Source organism: Diospyros lotus, chromosome 2 (genome assembly GCF_014633365.1).
Source record: "Diospyros lotus cultivar Yz01 chromosome 2, ASM1463336v1, whole genome shotgun sequence".
In the NCBI taxonomy this organism is placed as follows: domain Eukaryota; kingdom Viridiplantae; phylum Streptophyta; class Magnoliopsida; order Ericales; family Ebenaceae; genus Diospyros; species Diospyros lotus.
The window spans coordinates 35,599,470-35,623,087 of record NC_068339.1 but is presented as its reverse complement, the minus strand read 5'-3'; the positions used below and the strand labels follow the sequence as shown (position 1 = coordinate 35,623,087).

Sequence of the window (23,618 nt, the reverse complement as noted above, 5' to 3'; positions counted from 1 at the left end):
TTAGGAAAGATTTATTGTTGCCCCCTTATCATTTTTTACTTTTTAGGGATCATTATTCTTTTTGTATTTTGAGAACTTAAACAAATATGAATACAATGAGCATTCTTTTGGATTTGGCATTTGGATGATCCATTAGGACCCTATTATGCGCATGAGCTATATGAATGTATGGAGCATGAACAAGAAGAAAGTAGGAAAATAATTTAATTGTTACCATCGGAAATGTGTCCTCTCTTGGAGCGAGGTCCTGATACTTGTGTGCCTATTGGCATATAAAGATAATCTAGCTCCCCAGATAGGGAATGCTTCTCTTTTCCAACTCGTAAAGGTTGAATCAATCAATTATATATGTGAATTTATGGAAAGGATGAAAGAGATAATGAAGTACTTTTGGAAGAAACGATATACTTGTCGGGGCAATAGGGAAGGCATGACACGTCCTGCATTTGACATCATCAACGAGTACTACTACCGCCACTTGCAACTAAGGGTGAGACTTGTGCCCAAGTCCATCGACCGCCTTTTACTCGCCAATCCTTTTATGGAAAGGTCTGACCGCGAGGAGTGGTACACGGTTCGAGGTGCCCTAGTGCAATAGAAGGGGTAAGTACCAGTGGACCTGTATAGAGAAAAAATAATTTCTTATGACTCCATTCCTTCCACCAATTGGTGCGTCGATACATAGGACTAGTGGAGCTGTCGTTTAAGGGAGTAACCCTAGTCTTTGCGTCCAAAAATGATGGGACTGTCTGAGATGTGAGAGTTTTGGGCTCGTAATAGAATTTTGGGTGGAGAGGATAAGGACCCTAATGGCACGGAGCGCTCCAATGGGCGCTCTATTTTGGTGACGTAGTTTGGTGGAAATTTTCCTATGCCACTTACGTTCTTGATTAGAATACCAATATTTTGTCGAAGTAGTTTGGCACGTTGCCTACTTTCGCTTTTATAAAGTTTTGTTGAAGTAGTTCGGCGGAGTGCCTACTTTCGCAATCATAAAGTTTTGTTGAAGCGGTTCGACGAGATGCCTACTTCCACTATGATAAGGTTTTATCGAAGCGATTTGGCAGGATGCTTGCCTATTTCCGTTAGATGTGTCACTACAAAAAATCTGTAATTTAGTGACGGGAGAATTCGTCACTAAAACAAGAAAATACATCGCTAAAAAATTTAGTGATTGATTTAGTGACGAAAAAAATCTGTCACTAAAACAAGCGTCGCTAAAATTTAGTTACAAAATTTAGTGACAATATTATTTAGTGACGAAATCAGCGACGGAACACCCTATCTTTGATCAGTGACGGCAGACCCATTGTTGATCAGCGACGGGAATAACCCCATTGCTACTTCAGATTAGCAACGGGGGTATACTCGTCGCTAAATCAGGGATTGGTATAACCCCGTTGGTAAATTAAAAAATAAAAAAATAATTTTTTAATAAAAAATAAATAAAATTAAACTTAAATTAAAAAATCTATAATATTTTTTAATAAATAAATAAAAAACTAAATTTTTAAACTTAAATAATTAATATATATTAAAAATATAAATTATATAAATAAAATTTATATAATTAAAAATTTATTTTAATTAATTGAATAGAAATTAAAAATTTATTTATATAATTAATAATTTTTTATGTATATTATTATTCATTTTATTTTTTATTGAAAAAAATTGAGATAATAATTTTTTATTTCTAATTTTTTATCTTGTTTAAATAATTAATAATATATACATAACACAATAATATATACATAATATGCAACTATATAAATGTAAAATAAATAATAATATACATGCAATAAATATGAATAACATGGATATTTTTTATCTAAAAAATATTCAAAGAAGCATTTAAAATTTAAAATAAAAAAAATACTAAAAATATAATGCACAAAGAAAAAAAAATACCATATAAATTTTGGTGATACTCATTTATAAATAAAAACTCTACAACAAAAAAAATTAAATAAAATTTTGAATGTGAAATTGGGAGTGCAGAGAGGGCGAGGAGAAAGAGGAAAGAAATGAGAAAAAGAGTGTCTAGGGGCGAAGAATGAGGGATTTATAGGGGAGGGGAAAGTGGGGGCAGAAAAATTCAAAAGGGGGTGGAGGGTGCATTTGGGAAAGGGGGGGCACGTGGGGGTTGGTAATGGAACTGCTCGTCGCTAAACATTTTGTTTAATGACGGCTCTACTCGTCACAAAACGCAAAGATATTTAGTGATGGGTTTGCCCATCACTAAAATAATTTTAATTTTAATTTTAATTTAATTTTTTTAAATATTTAGAGACGGAATATTTCGTCGCTAAATAATTTTAATTTTTATTTATTTATTTTAAATATTTAGCCACGGGAATATTTGGTTGCTAAATAATTTTAATTTTTATTTAATTTTTTAATTATTTAGTGAGGAATATTATGTTGCTAAATAATTTTAATTTTAATTTAATTTTTTCAATTATTTAGCGATGGGAATATTTCGTCGCTAAATAAATTTAATTTTATGCAAAAAAATTTAATTCTTTAGCTACGAAATTTTTTGTCGCTAAATTTAAAAATTTAATAAAAAAATATTAAAAATTAATTAGTGATGGTATATTTCGTCGCTAAATTTAAAAAATAAAAAAAAATTAGCGACGAAATATCCGTCGCTGAGCCGTCTCTAATTAGCAACAGAAAAATTATGTCACTAAAATGTATTTTTTTTGTAGTGTGTGAGGGCACAACTCTTGTGGCCCGACATATGAAGGATAAGGATGTAATTTTCTGATAATCGGGGTTTCGGTGTTTTTGCTTTAGTGGTTCGGATCTTTTCCTACGTTTGTTCTTAGAGTTTGCCTTCGACAGACGGTTATTCAGATAATTCGTGATGTTACAAGAATTCATCTATTCGAAAATCTTGTTTATTCATATCTGTCTGATTCTAAACTTGGGATTACAGGAGATGTACAGTAGGCTGAGCCAAAGGGTTTCCATCCTCTTAGCTCCCCAGTTCAATTCTTAGCCTTTCCCTGAAATGCTGTAAAACAAAGGATACAGGCATATATCTTTTACATTATAGGATCATTTTGTTTGAGCAGTTTAATATAGATACCTACATCTGTGATTTACAAGAAGTTAGTTAGTAATGTCTTTACTTGGTAGCTTGTGTTTGCAAGTTGGTGATATCTGATCTACGACCTAGAATAACTTGGTTCTGCATCTTTTGATATGGCATTTCTGAAGCGATCAATATAACATTACAGGCGCTTACAACAATCCCTTGCCTCTGGAATATAGTGAAAGGTCATGAGAAACTCTCGTCTCACCTGATCGCGAGGCTTGAGTGAGTCAAGGCAGAATGCCAAACACCTTCCGACAAAAGGGGAAGGAGATCGGTCCATGAGTGTGTAACGGCCCGCCTCCCGGAGCCCCTACAATGTATAGAGGATCCGTGAAAGAGTCATTATTTGGATGATACCGAACAATAACACAAGCCAAAACTCACACACAATCCTCATTTAAACCATAACCTTTTTATCACATAACATTTAATAACCATCCTTACATAACCGTTCACAACAAGAGCCCACCCGGGCTTATATAACATACTCCTATCTCAAAAACGTAAAAGCATTACCCTGACCAAGCACAACGACACCCAGGACCTAGTTTCGGGAGAACTCTACACATGTTACCATAGCTCGACGATCCGGGCCCCACCCCACTAGATGTACTAGCCTCTCAGGCTATTCTCTTACTTGGAATGATGGAAAGCAAATGGTGAGTCACAAGACTCAGCAAGCATAACAAGAAACAAGGCTAGTATAACTAAAGATATATCCCCAAACCACTCGCACATCACGTATAAAACAAGCAACAACCTGCACCTCCCGTGCCCAAGACATACACATGCATAGCGTGAGACATAAGTCAAATAGAAACCGCATAAATAAACAAGCACACAATGGTCCTTAGGGCCCACATAGAAGACACCGGCACCCAAGTCTCTAACAAACCTGTCATTGCCATGAACTGGGAAGCAATAAATATTCTAAGCTCCCGCACTAAATTCCAAGCTTCCGATACTCTATACTCCAGCACAAGATCCTAAGCCTTCCCTGAACGGTCCCTCCGCTCGCAAATTAAGCATGCAGATCCCCATGTCCAATCAGGTCTTCCCTCAAGACCTTCCCAAGCTAGTTTAAGCGTCTTCCCTAGGGCTTCCCCCGAGCTAGTATAAAAATCAAGCTGAAGCTCCCTTGAGTCAATACTCCCCCCACCTAGCCTGAGCCGAAGCTCCCCCGAGCTGGTACTCTCGACACCCAGACCGGCACGGTACTACTGCTCGGAATAATAGTATTAATAATAATTGTGCGCACTAGAACCATGCAATGCAACACATAAGAAATGTAATGGCTTTTGTAGCATAAACGTGATGGCAAAGCCCCCATAAACCAAGCGTCAAGCCATGCTACGCCCATATAGGAACACACACATGCAAAATGCACTAAATGCATATGCTCACCTAGAGTACCCAAATTGGCTCTTAGACCAACCGGGTCATGCCAATGCTCACACACCCCATCACACACAACGCGTGTCTCCCCAATGAATACAACCCAACCCCGACACACACTGTCAACATCCACTATAATTAAATAAATAATAACATCACACTCAAAGACCCAAGACCCACAACCAGCACACACATACCCATCTGGATCCTAACCCAACCAGGTGCAACATCATTTTCAAAGAAAGAGGAGCGAAACAAAGCCCCGTGATAGACGTAAGCAAGGACACCAAGAAACCACTTACTTAACTCACTCCATCGACAATGAACCCATTAATAAAGTACAAGTCATTGAGTGGTTTCCACGCGGATTTTCATTATTGGTGCGTGGAACCAAGTTACAGTAAGAGTGGGTATAAAATATAAAAAACAATGGAGACTTGTATAGGAAATCAGGAACATAAGGGGAGGGTTAGGAGCTTGCCTCTATTCGGTTGATTCTTGCCATTTTCGCACTCCCGCTACGAAGTAAAACATTTAATAGCGGTTAATAAAATCGTAGCTTACATTAAGTAAATCTAACCGTGTAATATGAATAGTTTATCCTTATAAAATTCTTGAACATATAACACTTTTAATAATTTTTAGTCATGTACCTGGTCACTTTTCACGCCAAAACAATCCCAAAACCCCCTTTATTTTTCTCATATTTTTCCTTTCTTCTTTTTCTTTTATTTCATTTTCTTCTCATCCTCCTCCTCCTCCTCCTTCTTCTTCTTCTTCCCCGCACCTTCTTCCCTGTGCACGTACCAGCGGCCACTCGTCCCTGCCTGGCTTCTCCACCAACGACCACCGCCGATCGCCTAGCAACTGTCGCCCCCGGTCGCCTCAGCCACGACCAGTCACAGCCCGACTCCCCTATGCGCACCCACCTGCTATTGCTGCCGCTGCAGCGTCTTTGACAATTGCTTGGCCTCCACTGTCACCGCTGTGCCCGCTGTTCAGCCACCCAGCTTCATCGTCGCCTCTCTAGCTTTGTTCGACCTCCTTCGGTGCACCGCCATGGCCACCGCTCGTCACTTCAGCTTCAGGCCACCGCTCGTCGTCGCTGTTCCAAGCCAACTGTCGGCTGGCCTCCACCTCTCTCCCGATCTCTCCCTTCTACTCTCCCCCTCCCTCTGCCTTTCTTCTTTGATTTTAGAGAAAACGGTCCCCTATAGCATGCATGGGCCTTACGCATTTACATACATACATATATATTAATTAAATTTAATTTGATTATTATTATTATTATTACTACTATCATTATTATTATCTCTATTATTATCTTTGTTACTATTATCATCACTATTATTACGACTATTATTATTTTTACTATTATTTATCTCCCTTAAATCCTCAAATACTCAACACAGACCTCAAATACCATAACTTAATAATTATTATTTATCTCCAAAATTTTGGGATGTTACAGAGTGGTTACAGAAAAATGCTACTGCAGAGTTATCTTCTTAGGTCGACGGTTTAGCTTATGCGGGCCTATTGCAGAAGGTGTTGATAATTAATCTCCTCTCATCGATACTTCATGAAGCTTTACCAACTCCTACCTACCCCACTACGTTGGAATCTCCCTAAACTTGAAAAAAATATCTAAGGAAGTTGGGAAGTTCGGGGAGACGCCTCATCTGGCATGGAAGGAACTTATCTGAGGGAACTAGCATACCAGAGGGGTTGTCTCTTGGGTTCATAGAACGCTCTAGTAGAGGCATCCCAAGAGGTATTTTCTTGCAAAAGAGGTCTTCACATTCTTCATAACAATGCTCCTCCACAGATGTTAGCATTGTTAGGGAGGATGACCCCATCATCAAATACAAGTTTGGGAAGAGACAATCTCCCAAACTTGGCCTTCAGATATCCTCAGGGGGTTCATCCTCACTTCCCACTTGCCTAGTCTGAATCCCTACTTTGATGAACAATGTGGACATCTAGCAGAGATACAAGATGTGGAGGTGCATTCTTCTCCCAAGGGTCGGTGTAATAACAAGATAAGAACCTTGGAATGCACATAATAGCAGGAGAAAAACCTTGCAACAAGCTCCCCAATGCCTTCTTTAAGGATTCAGAGCGTGGCTCATTAGGAGGTATTGTAGGATGAAGTGGGAGCACTGCATCTCCACACAACTGACCCTTATGGTGGTATCTAAGAGATGGATTTTTGCTCGATTCACATAGATGGCGCCAAATTATTATTGCCTAACTACAACAATTAAATTTATTTGGCTTGGGATCAACCAGAGCAGGGTCCTTCACCCACAATCGGGGCCAAAATCTGATGAGGCAGGAACCTAGATGGGTCCTCGAGGACTTCTAGATGTGCTGCTTGGATGGGCCTTCAGGGAGTCAAGAGGAAGGGATCCCGATGGGCCTTCGAGAGACACGACTTCCAATCCTTCGGGTGAGCTAAGCTTGGACTTAACCTATGGCCACAAATGAAATTCAGAAAGGCACGCGAAAGACTTCCCCATGTGGGCCCTCGATGCCAAAGTCAGATAATAGTCCGAAGTATGCCCAAAGTATGATATATGATGCAAGTGTATGTTTATTACATGTCTCGAAGGGATATTTGTGTTTCTGGATGGGTTTTATAGAGAGTGATTGAGTGTCGGGACAGAGGTATGAAATGAGTCCAGGGGGTCTGTGGACCCAAAAGATCCAAAAAGGTCTCTTTGCCTTCGAAGAGGCAAGTATTTTTGGACGAAGTGGTGGGACCCATAGTTGAGCCGGAAGACTTTTTCGAGAAATGCCTTAAAATGGCTGGAGGCTCTAGAGAAGTTGTTGGGGTTAGACACCCCAATGGCTATCTTTGGGTGGTCTTGAAATGGGCTTCAAGCCACCAGATGGCTTCGGTCTGGGAGACCCTAAAGGGTGTCCTTGGATTTGGGCAAAAATGCTGAATGTTATGTCGATCTTAGGGGACCCATCGGGGATCTAGAAGGCTTCTGTCTCGGAGACTGTCTGGGGAAAAATGAACTTGAAAATTGCTTTGAGACTTAGGAGAATTTTAAGGCACCGCACAACAATTTGATTGTTTAAGAATAATCATTTATGTGTTGAAAAATAATGTTCTTTGCATAGAAGTTCTTATTTACTATTTTTTTTTTCATTTGTAGTCATAATGGATAATATGGATCTTGAGGAGTTTGACATTGAATGGGACGAGGATTCTTAGGACATTGATGATGATCCTAAGGGATTGTTATGGTTGATACTGTAATATGTTGGTTGTTTAGATCTATAACAAGTGTTGTAGCTATTACAAAAGTATCAGAACTTAATTTGGATGAACCTACCTCTTGTAAGGTAGGAAATCCTATTAGAGATCTAATTTACATCAGAATGAGGTCACAAATGGAACAACTTAACAAGTTGCTCCATAATGACAAAATTGCAATATACACTATAAGAATGGATACTAGAACTTTTTGTTGAGGTGAAGCTAGGGTAGAAAAGATGGTGGCTGTTTTTCTCAATATTTGTGTGCATTGTATGAAAAATAGATACCAAAGCACTAATTGAACTAGATCAGAGCAAACGATTAGTAAGGTTTTTCATAAAGTTTTGTTCGCCATCTTAAAACTTTACCCAATGATGATTGTGGATCCTGAACCAGTATCAACAAACTGCTTGGAAATACCTTGGAAGTCTTTTGAGGTAATCCTTTATATATAGTAATTTTGAATTAGCTTTGAAGTTACTCATTAATGGCACCCATATTAAAGTAACAGTATTTGAAGATAAAAAGACTTGTTATAGAAATAGAAAAGGAGAAATTTCTACCAATGTTCTTGGAGTAATTGATAGATTTGGCAAGTTTGTGAACGTTTACCCAGGATGGGAAGGTTTAGTAGCTGACAATAAGGTTTTAAGAGATGTAATAACACAACCTAATGGCTTCAAAGTTCCAATTGGTAAATTACGTAAAAACTAATCTTTAAATTTTGTAAGTTATTAGATATTTAACTAATTAATTAATTTTTTAACATTTATAGGAAAAAATTATTTAGTTGATTCTAGCTACACGAATGGACCTGGTTTTGTATCACCTTTTAAGGTCCACCGATATAACTTAGAAACCTTCGAAAGTGGACATCCTCCTCCTTTAAATCATGAGAAGTACTTCAATTGGAGACATTCCTAAGCTCTCAATGTAGTTAAAAGAGTTTTCAGTAGTTTAAAGACTTGTTGAAAAATATTAGGCTATGGATCTTACTACTCTATCAAAACAGCGAACAAAATTATTGTTGCTTGTTGTATTTTACAAAATTTCATTTATAAGGAGATGTGAACATTAGTTGATGAATATGCAAAAGATAACTACAATGGTTGGAATGCTGACATTGATGATAGTATAAATGTTATTGAACCAACCACAGAGTGGACAACATAGCGATTACATAAAGCCCAACAAATATGGAATGAGTACACAACTAAGCAGAATTGAGTAATTTTTCTATTGTTTAATGAATTATGTATTGTGTGACATGCAGAATTGAAAAAAAAAATTCGTGTACTATGTAAATGTTGAGTGTTTTGTAATGCACTATAGAATTGAATTTTTTGCATAAGTTTTGTTATTTTCAAATTATAGAATTAAATTATGCATGTACTAAAAAAATTCATTGTTCTTCTTATAATTCTATGTTTGTCATATTTGAATTTTTGACTTGTTTGTAATATAATTTATTTGTTTCTATCTTTCTGCATTTTTTAACCATAAAATTTATAAGTGTTTCTTTAATCTTTGTTTTAAACAAAGATGGAAAACACAGATAACTCAAACAATTCTAATGGGAAAAATGTAAGAAAATCTTGAGGTACTTCTTATACTGATGATGATAGAGAAGGCACTAGGTCTAGGAGGTAGTGGAGGGTGTACGTAAATGTTGAACGAACTCTTTTGGATTTGTTAAAAAAGTTAAGTCTAGATCATAGGTTCAAGTAGGATAACCAGTGGAAGGTAGTTACTTGGATAAACTACAGGTTAGGCTGAAAGTCATTTTTCCACATACAAACTTGAAAGTTGTGCCGCATATCACTTTAAAGATGGATGCTTAGAAGAGGTTCTACAATTGTTTTCAAACTTTGATGAATAACACTGAATTTGGTTGGAATGATAGTCTTAAGATAATTGAGTGTGATAGTGAGGAGGTATGGGTCGAGTTTGAAAAGGTAATGATTAATTTATTGAATTTTATTTTATTAATTTTGTTATTATTTATTTTATTTAGAATTTTTTTTTCAAATTTTGTTAAAATATTTGATTTTAAATTTATAAAAAAACAAATATGTGAAGTATGTGAAAGGTAAATCCATACCATACTATGATGACTAGGTGAAAATTTTGAAACAAGATAGAGCCATTGGGGAGTATACCCAGTCACCTGTTGAAATACTCCAAGATTTGAACAAGCATCAAGAACAACAACTAGGGGAGGAGAAGGTTAATAATCTAAATGAGCAATGAGAGGAAGCTGTATCAACTGAGACTATCCCTAATTATAGTAAGAGTAGGAGTAAGAAGAAGAGGAGGATGAGAGCATATAACTCTTCAAATGAGCTTTCAATTGTCAATGATTCTATTAACAAGTTGTCAGAGTCAATGGAGAAAAATTTATGCTCAATTGGTGACAAATTAGAAAAGAGATCACAACAAAAGGAAGAATTGGCCAAATTTTTGGATGATATCCCATTTGCAAACATAAATGAGAGGTTCATGGTTCCTAGTGAAATTGGAAGAAAGCCAGAGTTATTTGATCATTTCTACATTATTGATCATTTTGTGAGGAATGATATAATTAACTCTGTTTTTAGTTATTTGCAATAGGATTGGGATATTAATTATTTGGTAAAGGCACGTAATGGTTATTTTAGTTTATTGTTAAACATTGAATTTTTAATACAAAAATTTATTTTATATTTCAATTTGATTTGCTTATTGCTGATTTTGTTATAGTATTATAATAGAACGAAAAATGCTATTGGTACATCATTGTGTACATTTTGGGCTATACAATGATGTTAAAATGTCTAAAATACTCATTCAAGGTGGTGAGATGAGGCACTGTAAAGCGATGAGGAGCATGACTAAAGTATCTTTCACCCAAGGTGGTGAGGTGCGATAAGGCGTGGGGAGGTATTTTTATCATTTGTGTGTATTATGTAGCTTAAAGTATATATAAATGATGTACCAATAGCATGGTCATAATCATAAACTTGTTGTTAATGTTAACCAACAGTTTTAAATGAATTTGGTAATAAGAATATTTTAATAAAAAAAAACTCTTATTTTGATACTTATCATATGCATTAATAAATATATGGAAAGAAAAAATATAATTATCAATGAATTTTAAAAAATTCAACAAACACTTGATAGAAAGTTTAAAATGTTTCTTACCCTTATCTTGATTATTCCATATTTTAATTTGAAAAGTATTCCAAACTTATCTTGATATAACTTTATTTTACTTATTTTAACAAACGCTATCTAAATATACAAAAACTTCATAACTTGAGTTCGATATTCTTTTTCTTACTGAACAATTCAAGTTTTATATTTCTTTTTCAGCATTTCAATAGCCAAAAGATGGTCAATTTTTCCCCCAAAAAAATTCAGCCACCATCCAGTTCTTGTCAATGAGACAACTACCGGTGAATAAATCAGTCATTAGAAAAGACAGTGCTCTCTTTCTCTCTCTGAGCCCCATTCTGTACAGAGGGGTATGGTTTTGCTGACAGCGTGCCTATTTGATTTCTATTCTTTTAATTAATGCTGTATACAATTGTTTTATGCATTAATTTACACAGATGAATTTTGTTTATCAAAATTGAGATCCTATGTTTCATTATCTGTTAACTTTATAAAGAAAAGAAATTAAGTGCATGTACCTGCCTCAACTTCCATTAAACAGAACCAAACATGCGAAATTGCTGGATCGCAGAAATCTGTCAGATTTCTCTCTCTCTCTCTCTCTCTCTCTCTCTCTCTCACAAACACAAATTCACTACAATTGATGCGTGGAACACAAACTTCAAAAATTGTCTTTTTTAAGCATATTAAGCATGTGTTGATCATTAAGTAAACCATATTTTCTAGATACTCCACAGAAACTACAATTTATACATTAAATTTCAACCAATTTGCTCCCAAGAATATTTAAAGTTTACTCTTTTAAGACAAACCAGCTCTTTTTCTCTCCTAGTTTAGCTCAACAACAGTCATTTTGTAAAGCAGTCATTAAGGCTATGGCAGGATAAGGACAAGAGCTCAAAGGTTGCATTTTCGAGTATCACTTTAAAAGACCAAAATAAAGACGCATGCAGAACAAAATACGTCCTCTATCTAAGATAGACATTCTGAATAAGAGAACTTATAACACATTCATAGTCATCAAACAATCATGATTGCTACCAGTATGATACTGAAAAGAACATTACTGGTCCATTTATTTATTGCTTACTCACATTAACATGCATATATCTAAAACTTATGTAGAATTATCCTCAAACCAATCCTCCTGTATGCTCCATACGCAAGATCCAAAAATAGTAGAAAGAACAAGAAAAAGATGTAGTATAAAGGACAAAAGTAGTAGTGAAGTTAATGAACAGTTTTGTCCATTAATAAATATTTTCGCTCAGTTCTAGGAAAGAGTTCACAGGCTGACTTGATTTCCTGGATGTAAGTGTTTTTCTTGTCCTGTTTTAAGTCATAAGTTACAATATTGCTTGATTCCCTAATCCTTTGAAGTTATGACCAGCAGTCCAAGTGCACCTATAAGTAAATACTTCAAACAGAGCAACAAGAGTGAGAATTTTGATAATACAATCCTCTTGAGTTCCAGCTTATTTCAGAGAAGAAAGAGTCAGCCAAAAAGAAGAAGATGAAGAATAAGAAATTGAGAATCCAGAACAAAATCTAACCTTGATGATAGGTTTCTCGGTCATGATAATGGTCACCCAGCCAACATACGGTAAGAACCTGAATAGGTCGTGGCAACAGAGCAAAGAAGCATGAAATTAGCAGTAGCTGAGATGATTCTCCTCATTTATTAAACAAAAAATGTGTGTGTGTGTGTGAGAGAGAGAGAGAGAGTTTCCTATGTCTAAAAGCCAAACAGATAGTGAAATTAGCAGTAGCTGAGATGGTACATTCTCCTCATTTATTAAACCAAAAATGTGTGTGTGTGTGTGTGTGTGAGAGAGAGAGAGAGAGAGAGAGAGTTTCCTAGGTCCAAAAGCCAAACAGATAGTGATGTTAATTACCCAACAGCTCTCCCCATGATATGGTGTCTTTGCAACCAAAGTTGGCCTTGTGCATAGAGCAGTCTATCATCACCAAAATTATTATCCCCTGGAAAAATCAAGCAAGCAGAAAACCATAACAAAAAAAAAAAAAAGTTACACATGTATTCCAATAGATTTTACAATGAACTTAAGTCATCTCATTCAAGGACATTGATAGAAGACCCATACAATTTCGTTACCAACGACGGAATAAGCAAGGGCAGAATAGTGATGCGAGTAAGGGAGAAAGCAACAAAAGTGGTTAAAGGGTATTATGGGTAGAGCAAGCTGGTGGCATGTGCGGATAACAGAATCGGTTAGAGGAGGATGGCTGGAATAACAGTTAAGTAGGAAAGTTAGTAGAGGGGGAAGGCATCTTTTTAAGTAGTGAGGAATTCGGGAGAGTGTGGACCTCTCGAAAGTCCACTTTCGTTTCATTTGTTTACTTTTTCAGTTGTATTTCTCTCCAAATTCAGTAAACCCAGATAGATTATCTTCAATAATCTATCAGACATCTTGAGATGAGTTAGTTTAAGATGGGGGTGTGGAAATACCTTTTGTAAGAACATCGACTTCTCCAGTGTCCTGACGCTCATGAACCTACAAATGCACCGGATAAGGGTTAGTTTGTCAGAAAAATGAAGATTCACAGTTAAAAGAACAATGGTAAAGCAGGAAATACTACTTAATTACAATAATTCACCAAAAAAAAATTGAGTGTAAAATGGTTTCTGGAATTCCCTACCTTAATTACGCGATGGACAATTGGGATCTCACGCCCCTGTGAAATAACAAGGAAAAGTCACATTAAAAATGCAGAGAGGCAAAATATGTATAAACTTGCAATAAGTGAAATAATCACCTAACATATAGTACAACAAATCAGATATCATATTAAGAAAAATTGACATCCAAATCATCTGGGAGAATAATATAACTGAAATGGATGACACACCATTTCTACTTTAGCTGAACGTCTTAAAACAAGACTATATGAGTATTATACTTGTACACAAAATGAAGGAACTGAAAAGTAACTACTATTGGATAAGTGAAACATGAACAAGGAGCAGCACCAGAATCAGGAACCTACATCGACATTAAACACAACAATTTCTCCTGCACGAATAGGATCCTTGCTCATATGCAAAAACAAAATGTCACCCTGTAAAAACAGACGAGGTCAATCAATTAGCAGCAAAGTAAATGAAATTTTCCAAATAAAGCAAAGTTTCAGACAAAAAACACAAAATAAAAAACAAAAGGAAACACATGAAAAAGGGCCTGATACCAAGAGAATAATAAAAAGGGCCTTATGGCAAAAGCTTGGACTTGACCTAACTCTTTAAGATTGACCAAGATATACTAATAAATCATCTATGTAACAAACATTTGCATGGCAGAAAATAGAAATTGTATGTAAGATTTTAATTTTGAATACTACATCTAGCATTTTTTTTTTCCTGAAAATGTAGAATTTGGTTGAATCCAAAAAATTTGAAAGTGAAATGCCACCTGATCATGCAAACTAATGAATCCACATGTTAACAATCTTCCTAAAAGGAATTTAGTGAAAACAGATGAATTGGTACAAAACAAACAGAATGGAAAAAAAAAAAACTCAAGAAATAAATGCACTCAGCACTCCAACTTCAATTCAGAGTTAAAGTTGAATGTTAAGTGCAGGCTAAAACTCCCATATTTCACTCAGCATCTTCCTGAGATCAAGTTGAACAAATTACCGAGTGACTATTCTGCCGAAGGACTCACCCTTTTGAAGCCAGGTTCCATGCTACCAGAAAGCACAACAACAACAGGTGATTCACTACCAGTTATACACATTAACCCTTTCCATATTATCAGTGCTGACGTGATAATCATACCTAAAAATGTAACCACAAAAATTCACATGTTAGAGGAAAGTAAAATCTCTAATTATAGGTTAAAACAATCTTTTTCAAGGTATTTACAAATATTGATTGAGTGGGATTAATCTGTGACGTACATAAAAAATAAATGAGATAGTTCCTTAATATTATATATATGTAACAGAAAGCTACTAGAAAATAACTATTTTGCATCAAAGCTAGAGTCAACTGTGATTTTTCTTCTTCCATATATGTCCTTATGTTCCTATTAACACCAAAAGAAGAAAGAAAAAGAAATGGACAACTGCAAAAAATTGGTCCCTAAAATACCAAACCCATTTGACCTTTTTCTTTAAATTTGTGGACAATTTGTTTAAATTTGTTTCGTTTGAGGTAGGCAACCATCATCTGTTAGATTTTGACTTGAAAGTTTGGTGTGATCAAAGGTCATTGTATGATCTATTTGCCAACCTCCATAGGTTGCTTTCTGTAAGTGATAGCTTTCCCTTTGGTCAAGCATAGTTGTTCATCTCGCAATTCAACTGTAATTTTCATGGCAGCAAAATTGAGTCAATCATGACTTCTTTTGACATGCTTTAATGCAAGATGTTGACAAAAGGGTTTAATATCTGTCAGATACGACAACCACAAGCCTTAATTCCATTCCACTAGGTGGGATTGGCTATGCAAATTCTAGATACAGCTTGATATGTTATTGTTTTATGTATCTTAGCCAAAAAAGAGGTAAAGAATGTTGCTAATGAAGCAAGATCAAATGCTTATGAAAAATTGTTCAATTAACTTGACACAAATGACAGGTATGTATAAGTTAGTGTTAAAAGGCATTTGTACTAGATTAGGGATTTTAATGTGAGAGAGATGACAAGGAATCAGTTTGGTTTCATGCCTGGTAGGTCAACAATGGAAGCTATATACCTACTGAGGCGCCTAATGGAAAGGTATCGGGATCATCAGAAGAACCTACATATGGTGTTTATAGATCTAGAAAAGGCCTATGATAGGGTCCCTAGAGAAGTATTATGGAGGATTTTAGAGAAGAAATGAGTCCGAATAGCCTATATACAAGCCCTTAAGGACGTGTATTATGGTGCAGAGATAAGGGTCAGAACATGCGGAGGGAATACTGAACCGTTTAAAATTACAATAGAATTGCATCAAGGTTCTGCACTAAGTCTATACTTATTTGCTTTAGTAATGGATGAACTCACTAAAGATATTCAGACAGAGGTGCCATGGTGTATGCTATTTGCAGACGACATAGTGTTGGTGGATGAAACAAAAGAAGAAGTGAACACTAAGCTTGAGTTATGGAGAAACAATTTAGAATCTAAGGGATTTAAATTAAGCACAAAGAAAACAGAATATATGGAATGTAAATTTAGTAAAAATGCAAGAGTGGAGGATGTTATAATAAAATTGGAAGACCAAATCTTACAAAGAAAAGACCATTTTCGATATTTGGGATCAGTGATTCAAAAAGATGGAGAAATTCACGAGGATGTCACACATAGAATTAAGGCAGGTTGGCTAAAATTGAGAAATACATCAGGGATGTTATGTGATGGTAAAATCCTATTAAAATTGAAAGGAAAATTCTATAGGACAGCTATAAGACCAGTTTTGTTGTACGGCTCAGAATGTTGGGCAGTCAAATACTAACACGAGCAAAAGACGAGTGTAGCGGAGATGAGGATGTTAAGATGGATGTGCGGCCATACAAGAAAAAATAAAATTAGAAATGAAGTTATTCGTAATAAGATAGGAGTAGTGCCAATAGAGGAGAAGATGAGAGAGACTAGACTAAAATGGTTTGGTCATGTGAGAAGGAGACCAAAAGACGCTCCTGTGAGAAGAGTTGATGAAATGGAACAATTAATCAAAAAAAGAGGTAGAGGCAGACCTAAGAAGACTTTGAGGGAGACATTAAAGTTTGATATGAAGTGTATAGATCTCAATGAAGATATGACAAAAGATAGAAATACATGAAAGTCTAGAATTCATGTAGCCGACCCCACATAGTGGGATAAAGGTTGGATATGTTGTTGTTGTTGTTGTTAGAGATGTCAGGGATTTATTTTCTGTATAAATTTTTCTAGAAGGATATGTTTCTAGAAGGCTGACCAGTTTCTGTTTTACTTGTCATTTAGGGGCAGTCGGTCAGGTTAGCTATTCCTGCCTCTATAGTCTATAAATAGGGGTCGGAAGGTAGGCTTTGGGATTAGCTTTCATTGTGATTTTATACTGTCTTTGTGCGAGTATGTGCTGTGTGTGAAAGAGGGTGTATCTTTCGGGGAATCAATTCTGTATAACTTTCAGGTTTTATGGATTATGAGAGAGTTGGGTGTAAGGAGAACGTGTAATCATGTATTATCATTCAAAGATAGTGGAGAAAGCAAATGGCAAAGCCAATTTGGACGTAGGTCTCATTTGAGACTGAACCAGGATAAGTTTTTGTGTTCTTTACTGTTCTTGATTCAATTCTTGTATTTTTCCTGTTTTACTTTTATACTGTGAGATTGAGAGATTGTTTTGGGTGTGTTTTGAGGGTTGAATGATCATACTAAGAGGGGAGATCTACGCTAACAACTTGGTATCAAAGCTGGGCGCCTCTGAATTGATCAAGAACTCAAGAATCTCAAGACAAGGGAGACAATCTCAGGGAAAAGAATGGCGCCAATCACCTCACGATCAGACATTGATAAGTTTGATGGGAACAATGATTTCGGGCTATGGAGGATCAAGATGGAGGCATTCCTCTGTAGTCTCAGTTTGGAAGGGGCACTGGAACAAGAAGATAAGACAGAGGGAACATCAACTGGGAAAGAACCACAAGTTCTAACCGCAGAACAAAAGGAGGCCCGGGTGGAGATTAACAAAAAGGCGTACAACATGATAATTTTGAGCTTGAGCAACAAGGTTCTAAGGGAGGTATCAAAGTTAAAGTCTATTGCTGACATCTAGAAGAAATTAGAGAATCTATACCTCAAGAAGACACTCTCCAGTCATCTATATCTTAAGGCTAGGTTTTTAGCTTTCAAAATGCATGATCATCAAAAATTACAGGATCACATAGTTGAGTATAACAAATTATGTCTAAATCTTGAGAATATAGGAGTAAAGTATGATGATGAAGATAGGGCACTAGTTCTCCTGCATTCTTTACCTAAGTCTTATGAACATTTTGTAGACATTCTTAAGCATGGCAGGGATAACCTATCTTTAGAAGATGTAATAGGTGCACTTAATTCAAAGGAATTAAAATTCAAGATGGATGGTAAAACTAGTCCAGGAGAAGCTCTTACTGCCAGGTTTCGAAGTTCTCAAAGAAACTCTAAAAATAGAGGAAAATCTAGGTCAAAATCTAGGAATGGTAGAAGCACTGTAAGGTGCTATTACTGTCAGGAAGAAGGCCATATAAAAAGGCACTGTCCTAAGAGGAAGAAAGACTATGTTGATAGAGAAAGTTCTGATGGGGGGGTTAACATTTGTGACACTGGGTATGATAGTGTAGATGCCTTAACAAATAAGTGATAGAACAGATAGCCAAGAATGGGTTATGGACTCAGGCTGTTCCTTTCATATGACTCTAAAGAAGCATTAGATCCAAAACTTTAAGGAAATCAATGCGGGAAAGGTCCTATTAGGAAATAATTATGAATGTAAGGTTTAAGGGGTGGGGGATGTTAGATTAAAGATGCATGATGGAACCTTTAGGACCCTCACAGCCGTGAGATATGTCCCTGAACTTAAGAGGAACTTGATTTCTCTTGGGGAATTGGATAGGAGCGGTTTAAAATTTAAGGGTGAGGGTGGAGTGGTGAAAATAAATAAAAGCCCTTTAGTATGCATGAAAGTTGTGTTAAGGAATGGAATTTACATTTTGCAAGCAACCACTTTATGTGGTGAAGCTACAACTGTAAGCTCAAACTCTCATGATAAGGTAAGATTATGGCATTTAAGAATGTCACACATTAGTGAGCAAGGGCTCAAGGAACTTGCCAAACAAGGGATATTGGAGTTAGGTCAATCTCTAGAATTAAGCAAGTGTGAATCTTGCATTTATGGGAAAGCAACTAAGATAAAATTTAACCAGACAGCTATCCACTCATCAAAAGCACCCCTAGACGACATCCATTCAGATTTGTGGGGTCTAGGCTAAACATTGACTCATGGGGGCTCTCGACTTTCTGGCAATAATAGATGATTTCTCAAGAATGCTATGGGTAATGTCCTAAAGTCTAAGGATAACACTTTTGAAACCTTTAGAGCATGAAAGACAGTGGTAGAGAACCAAAGAGGCAGACCAATGAAGGCTATTAGGACAGATAATGGGTTAGAGTTTTGCAATAGAGATTTTAATCAAATGTGTAAGGAGGGGGGTATAGTTAGACACTTAACAGCTCCCAGGAACCCTAAGCAAAACGGGTTGGCTAAGAGGATGAACCAGACTCTTTTGGAGAGGGTAAGATGCATGCTCTTTCATGCAAACTTACCCAAGTCCTTTTGGGGGGAGGCTGTTTCCATAACAGCCCATATTATAAATAGGTCACCGTCTGCAGCAATACATTTTCAGACCCCATATGAAAGGTGGACAGGGCACAAACCAAGCCTAACACACCTTAGAATATTTGGATGCCTAACCTACACTCATGTGAAGCAAGGAAAATTAAAGCTAAGAGCCAAGAAATGTCTATTTATAGGTTACCCCTCAGGTGTTGTGTTAAAGGTCGTAAGCTTTGGAACCTAGAATCAGAGGAACCTAGAACTATAGTCACGAGAGATGTGACATTTGATGAGTCCTCTACCATGAAATCAGATAACCATCAAACCCAGGATAGCCCAAAAGAGGAAAAAGAATCTGTTCATGTAGAAATAATAGGAATTAAACCATCTAATACCTCAGAACCACCTGAAACTGCATATGAGTTTCATGATAGTGACCATGTAGATGATCGTGCTCAAGAGCAGACCCAAGAATCTTCTCAATATGAAGAAGATGAAGTAGACAATGATGCAGACTCCAGCCTAGGAGATCAACCAAATCCAGACAGGTATAGTGTTGCAAGGGATAGACAACCTAGGGGCAAACCACCTCAGAGATATAGTTATTCTGATCTAGTGGCCTATGCTTTTACTAGTGCAACTAAAATAGTGGGGGAAGAACCACTTACCTATGAAGAGACAATGTCCTCCAAGGATGTTGAAAAATGGCAAGAAGTCATGAAATCTGAAATAAAATCCATAGAGAAAAATCAGACTTGGGAATTGGTTGAAAGGCCAAAGGGGCAGTGAGTTATAGGTTGCAGATGGCTGTTCAAGATTAAGGAAGGGCCAGGAATTAACCCTAAGCCTAGGTATAAGGCTACGCTGGTTGCTAGGGGATTTATCCAAGTTCAAGGCATTGATTTTAATGAGGTATTCCCCCCAGTAGTGATGCATACATCTATAAGGGTTCTATTAGCCATAATAGCACAATTAGATCTAAAACTAGAGCAGATGGATGTTACAACTGCTTTCCTTCATGGGGACCTAGAGGAGAAAATTCTAATGGATTAACCAAGGGGATTTGAAGCTAAGGGAGAGGTGGAGAAGGTATGCTTGCTTAAGAAGTCCCTATATAGGCTTAAGAAATCCCCAAGGCAGTGGTACTGTAAATTTGATACGGTTATGGTAAGCCAAGGGTATTCTAGAAGTTCCTATGATAGTTGTGTGTATTACAAGCATGTTACACCTAACATTTCCATATATTTACTATTGTATGTGGATGACATGCTCATTGGAAGTCAATCCCATCAAGAAATTCAGCTACTCAAGCAAAGGCTGAGAGCTGAATTTGAAATGAAAGAGTTAGGTGAAGCTAGGATTCTAGGAATAGAGATTTCTAGAGATACACAACATAGGAGGATATATCTATCTCAAAAGTCTTACTTAGCCAAGGTTTTATCCAAGTTTGGAATGTCAAATGCAACGGCAGTTAGTGTGCCTTTTGCACCACATTTTAAGCTGTCCTCTATCCAATCCCCTAAGAATGAGGAAGAAAGGAAGGAAATGAGCCATATTCCATACTCAAGTGCGTTAGGAAGCCTAATGTATAACATGGTGTGCACTTGGCCAAATTTAGCTCATCTTATGAGTGTTGTAAGCTGTTTTATAGCAAATCCAGGGAAAGCCCACTGGTCAGCAGTAAAATGGATGTTTAGATATTTAAATGGAACCCTAAGTCATGTCATAAACTATGGTGGTGCTAAGATAGCAGTCCAGCCTAGTATCCTAGAGTATTTGGATGCAAACTATGTTGCTAATATAAACAAAAGAAGATCTACAACCGGGTATGTGTTTAGGTTGTGGAACTCCACAATTAGTTGGAAATCAAGTCTCCAACATGTAGTAGCATTATCTACAACTGAGGCTGAATACATAGCAATTTCCGAAACTTTTAAAGAGGCTATGTGGCTTAAGGGACTAGTGAGTGAACTCCTAGGTTTAGAGGTTAAGGCCACCTTGTTATGTTATAGTCAAAGTGCCATATATCTATCTAAGAATCAGGCACACCATGAGAGGACAAAACATATAGATGTGAGACTCCATTTTATAAGAGAAATGATTGAAAATAAATTTGTTTTCTTAACTAAAGTTGCAAGTGAAAACAATGCAGCGGATATCTTCACAAAAGCAGTACCATCAGCAAAGTTTCAGCACTGTATGAAGATCCTACAGTTTGGACAAGCAGAGATCTGAAGGTTGCAGGAACTGGGAGAAGCCTAATCAAGTCAAATGGGTGGAGAATTTGTTAAAAGGCATTTGTACTAGATTAAGGGTTTTAATGTGAGAGAGATGTCAGAGATTTATTTTCTGTATAAGTTCTTCTAGAAGGATATGTTTCTAGAAGGCTGATCGGTTTCTGTTTTAACTGTCATTTAGGGGCAGTCGGTCAGGTTAGCTATTCTCGCCTCTATAGTCTATAAATAGGGGTCGGAAGGTAGGCTTTGGGATTAGCTTTCATTGTGATTTTATACTGTCTTGTGCAAGTATGTGTTGTGTGTGAAAGAAAGTATATCTTTCGAGAATCAACTCTGTATAGCTTTCAGGTTTTATGGGTTGTGAGAAAGTTGGGTGTAAGGAGCACATGTAATCGTGTATTATCATTCAAAGATAGTGGAGAGAGCAAAGGGCAAAGCCAATCTGGACATAGGTCTCATTTGAGACTGAACCAGAATAAGTTTTTGTGTTCTTTACTATTCTTGATTCAATTCTTGCATTTTTCCTGTTTCACTTTTATACTGTGAGATTGAGAGATTGTTTCGGGTGTGTTTTGAGGGTTGAATGATCATACTAAGAGGAGAGATCTACGCTAACAGTTGGCTAAAGCAATAGAAACAAGATTTGAGCTAAGCGTACAAAAAGTAAAGACCAAAAGGTACTGCTAAATGAAAGATCATATTGTTGTCGCAGTTGAAGGAGGTGGGCATGTTCTTCATCATACAACTACAAAAGAAACACATATCCAGTCTCCCAGTGGTTTAGTAGGGTCATCTTCTCAGTCAGGATACAACTCCCATTACTCCCACTAATGATCATGGTGAGTTACATTTTTTTAGAATGTGCAATGAGATATTAGCAGTAATAACCAATAATATAAGGTAATGCTTACAGTTGGATGTCATCTTTTCATTTTTCTCCCTTTATTTTTGTCATATATAAGGTAATGCCTAATTTTATAGTGCAGTATTTGTCATTCTACAGTTAAGGCGCACATTTATGCAAAATGTGTATAGAACACTTACATACCATCATTTTCAATTTATTACGATAAAGAGAGAAATGCAAGATTACAAAATCATGAATGACAAATTTCCTAAATGTTCTCAAAAATAAATTAGCTTCGTACTGATATTCAAAAAAAGAAAAAGAAAATTACAGAGGGTCACCTAGTGGCACATGTATGAAAAAAAAAATTAAACGACGTTAGCTATAAAAAGTAAAGAACTTTTCGTACAGTAGAAATGCAAAACAGATTTAAACACTTGAAACAAAACCACAATTTAAGTGAATCCAATCCAGACGAGACGAACTCTAGGAACCAGAACCGAATAGATTCAGTAGCAAATAGAACTGAAATCAATCTGCAGAGCGAGAGAGAGGATGTGTATACGAACCGAGACTGACAACTTGAGAGAGAACTTGTCTGATCTGTAGAGATTTGATGGAATCCACTGCGCCTCCGATCCATCCCATCTTCGCTCTCTCCTTCTCTCGATCGCTCGCCCGCCCGCCGCTGCGAAATTTGGGGTTTCCACTCTATATATCATATGAAACTCATAAGTTGCAAATACATTCATATATTCCTGCAAATTCTTCGGTTCCAGCCAACTTAGAAGCAAGGAAAATGAAGGACATAAAGCATTCTATTCCTGGATATAGCTTTTAATCCATTTGATTAATACATTTTATTTTCTTTTTTTTTTTGTGTAAACTTGATTGAAATAATATTCTAAAAATATAAAAAATTTAGGAACTATTCCGTATTTCAGTTTTGAGTTTTAAGTTTTGAATTTATTTTTATGTTTTAGTTTTGAGTTTTGAATTTATTTTTATTTTTATATTTTAAGTATCTATTTTAATATTGTAAAAAATATATTCTTTTTATTTATACTATTTTTTACATTTTAAAATTTTAAGTGTTTTTGTAATGAAAAAAGTCAAAATGATTTTTTGTTGTTTAAAATTTTGTTTACATAATTTTTTCTTATTTTTAAAAATATATTTTTAAAAATATGAAAATAAATATATTTTTATTATTTTAAAAAACTGAAAGCGTTCTAAAAACAGCAAAGAAAACATGACTTTAATTTCACCCAATTTTAGATAAGTATTTTATTATAGCA

At 36.2% G+C, this 23,618-nt stretch overlaps 1 protein-coding gene across 1 annotated transcript; it reads right to left on the bottom strand.

Moving 5' to 3' along the window:
* Positions 1-12,055: 12,055 nt before the first annotated feature.
* Positions 12,056-23,126, bottom strand: LOC127793849 (uncharacterized). The gene is made up of 8 exons (XM_052324598.1): positions 22,890-23,126; positions 14,615-14,727; positions 13,938-14,009; positions 13,590-13,625; positions 13,399-13,444; positions 12,824-12,911; positions 12,482-12,539; positions 12,056-12,345 (listed from the first exon to the last, which is right to left on the bottom strand). The coding sequence occupies exons 1-8, from the start codon at positions 22,966-22,968 to the stop codon at positions 12,295-12,297; spliced, it is 543 nt and encodes a 180-aa protein (XP_052180558.1). The 5' UTR covers positions 22,969-23,126; the 3' UTR covers positions 12,056-12,294.
* Between the last annotated feature and the right edge of the window lie 492 nt (positions 23,127-23,618).

Coding starts and splice junctions, on each gene's coding strand:
- LOC127793849 (XM_052324598.1), bottom strand. CDS start 22,968: ATGGGATGGATCGGAGGCGCAGTGGATTCCATCAAATCTCTACAGATC. Junction 14,728..22,889: donor CTCTCAAGTTGTCAGTCTCG/GTTCGTATACAC, acceptor TTACATTTTTAG/GTATGATTATCACGTCAGCA. Junction 13,445..13,589: donor TTGTCCATCGCGTAATTAAG/GTAGGGAATTCC, acceptor GTGCATTTGTAG/GTTCATGAGCGTCAGGACAC.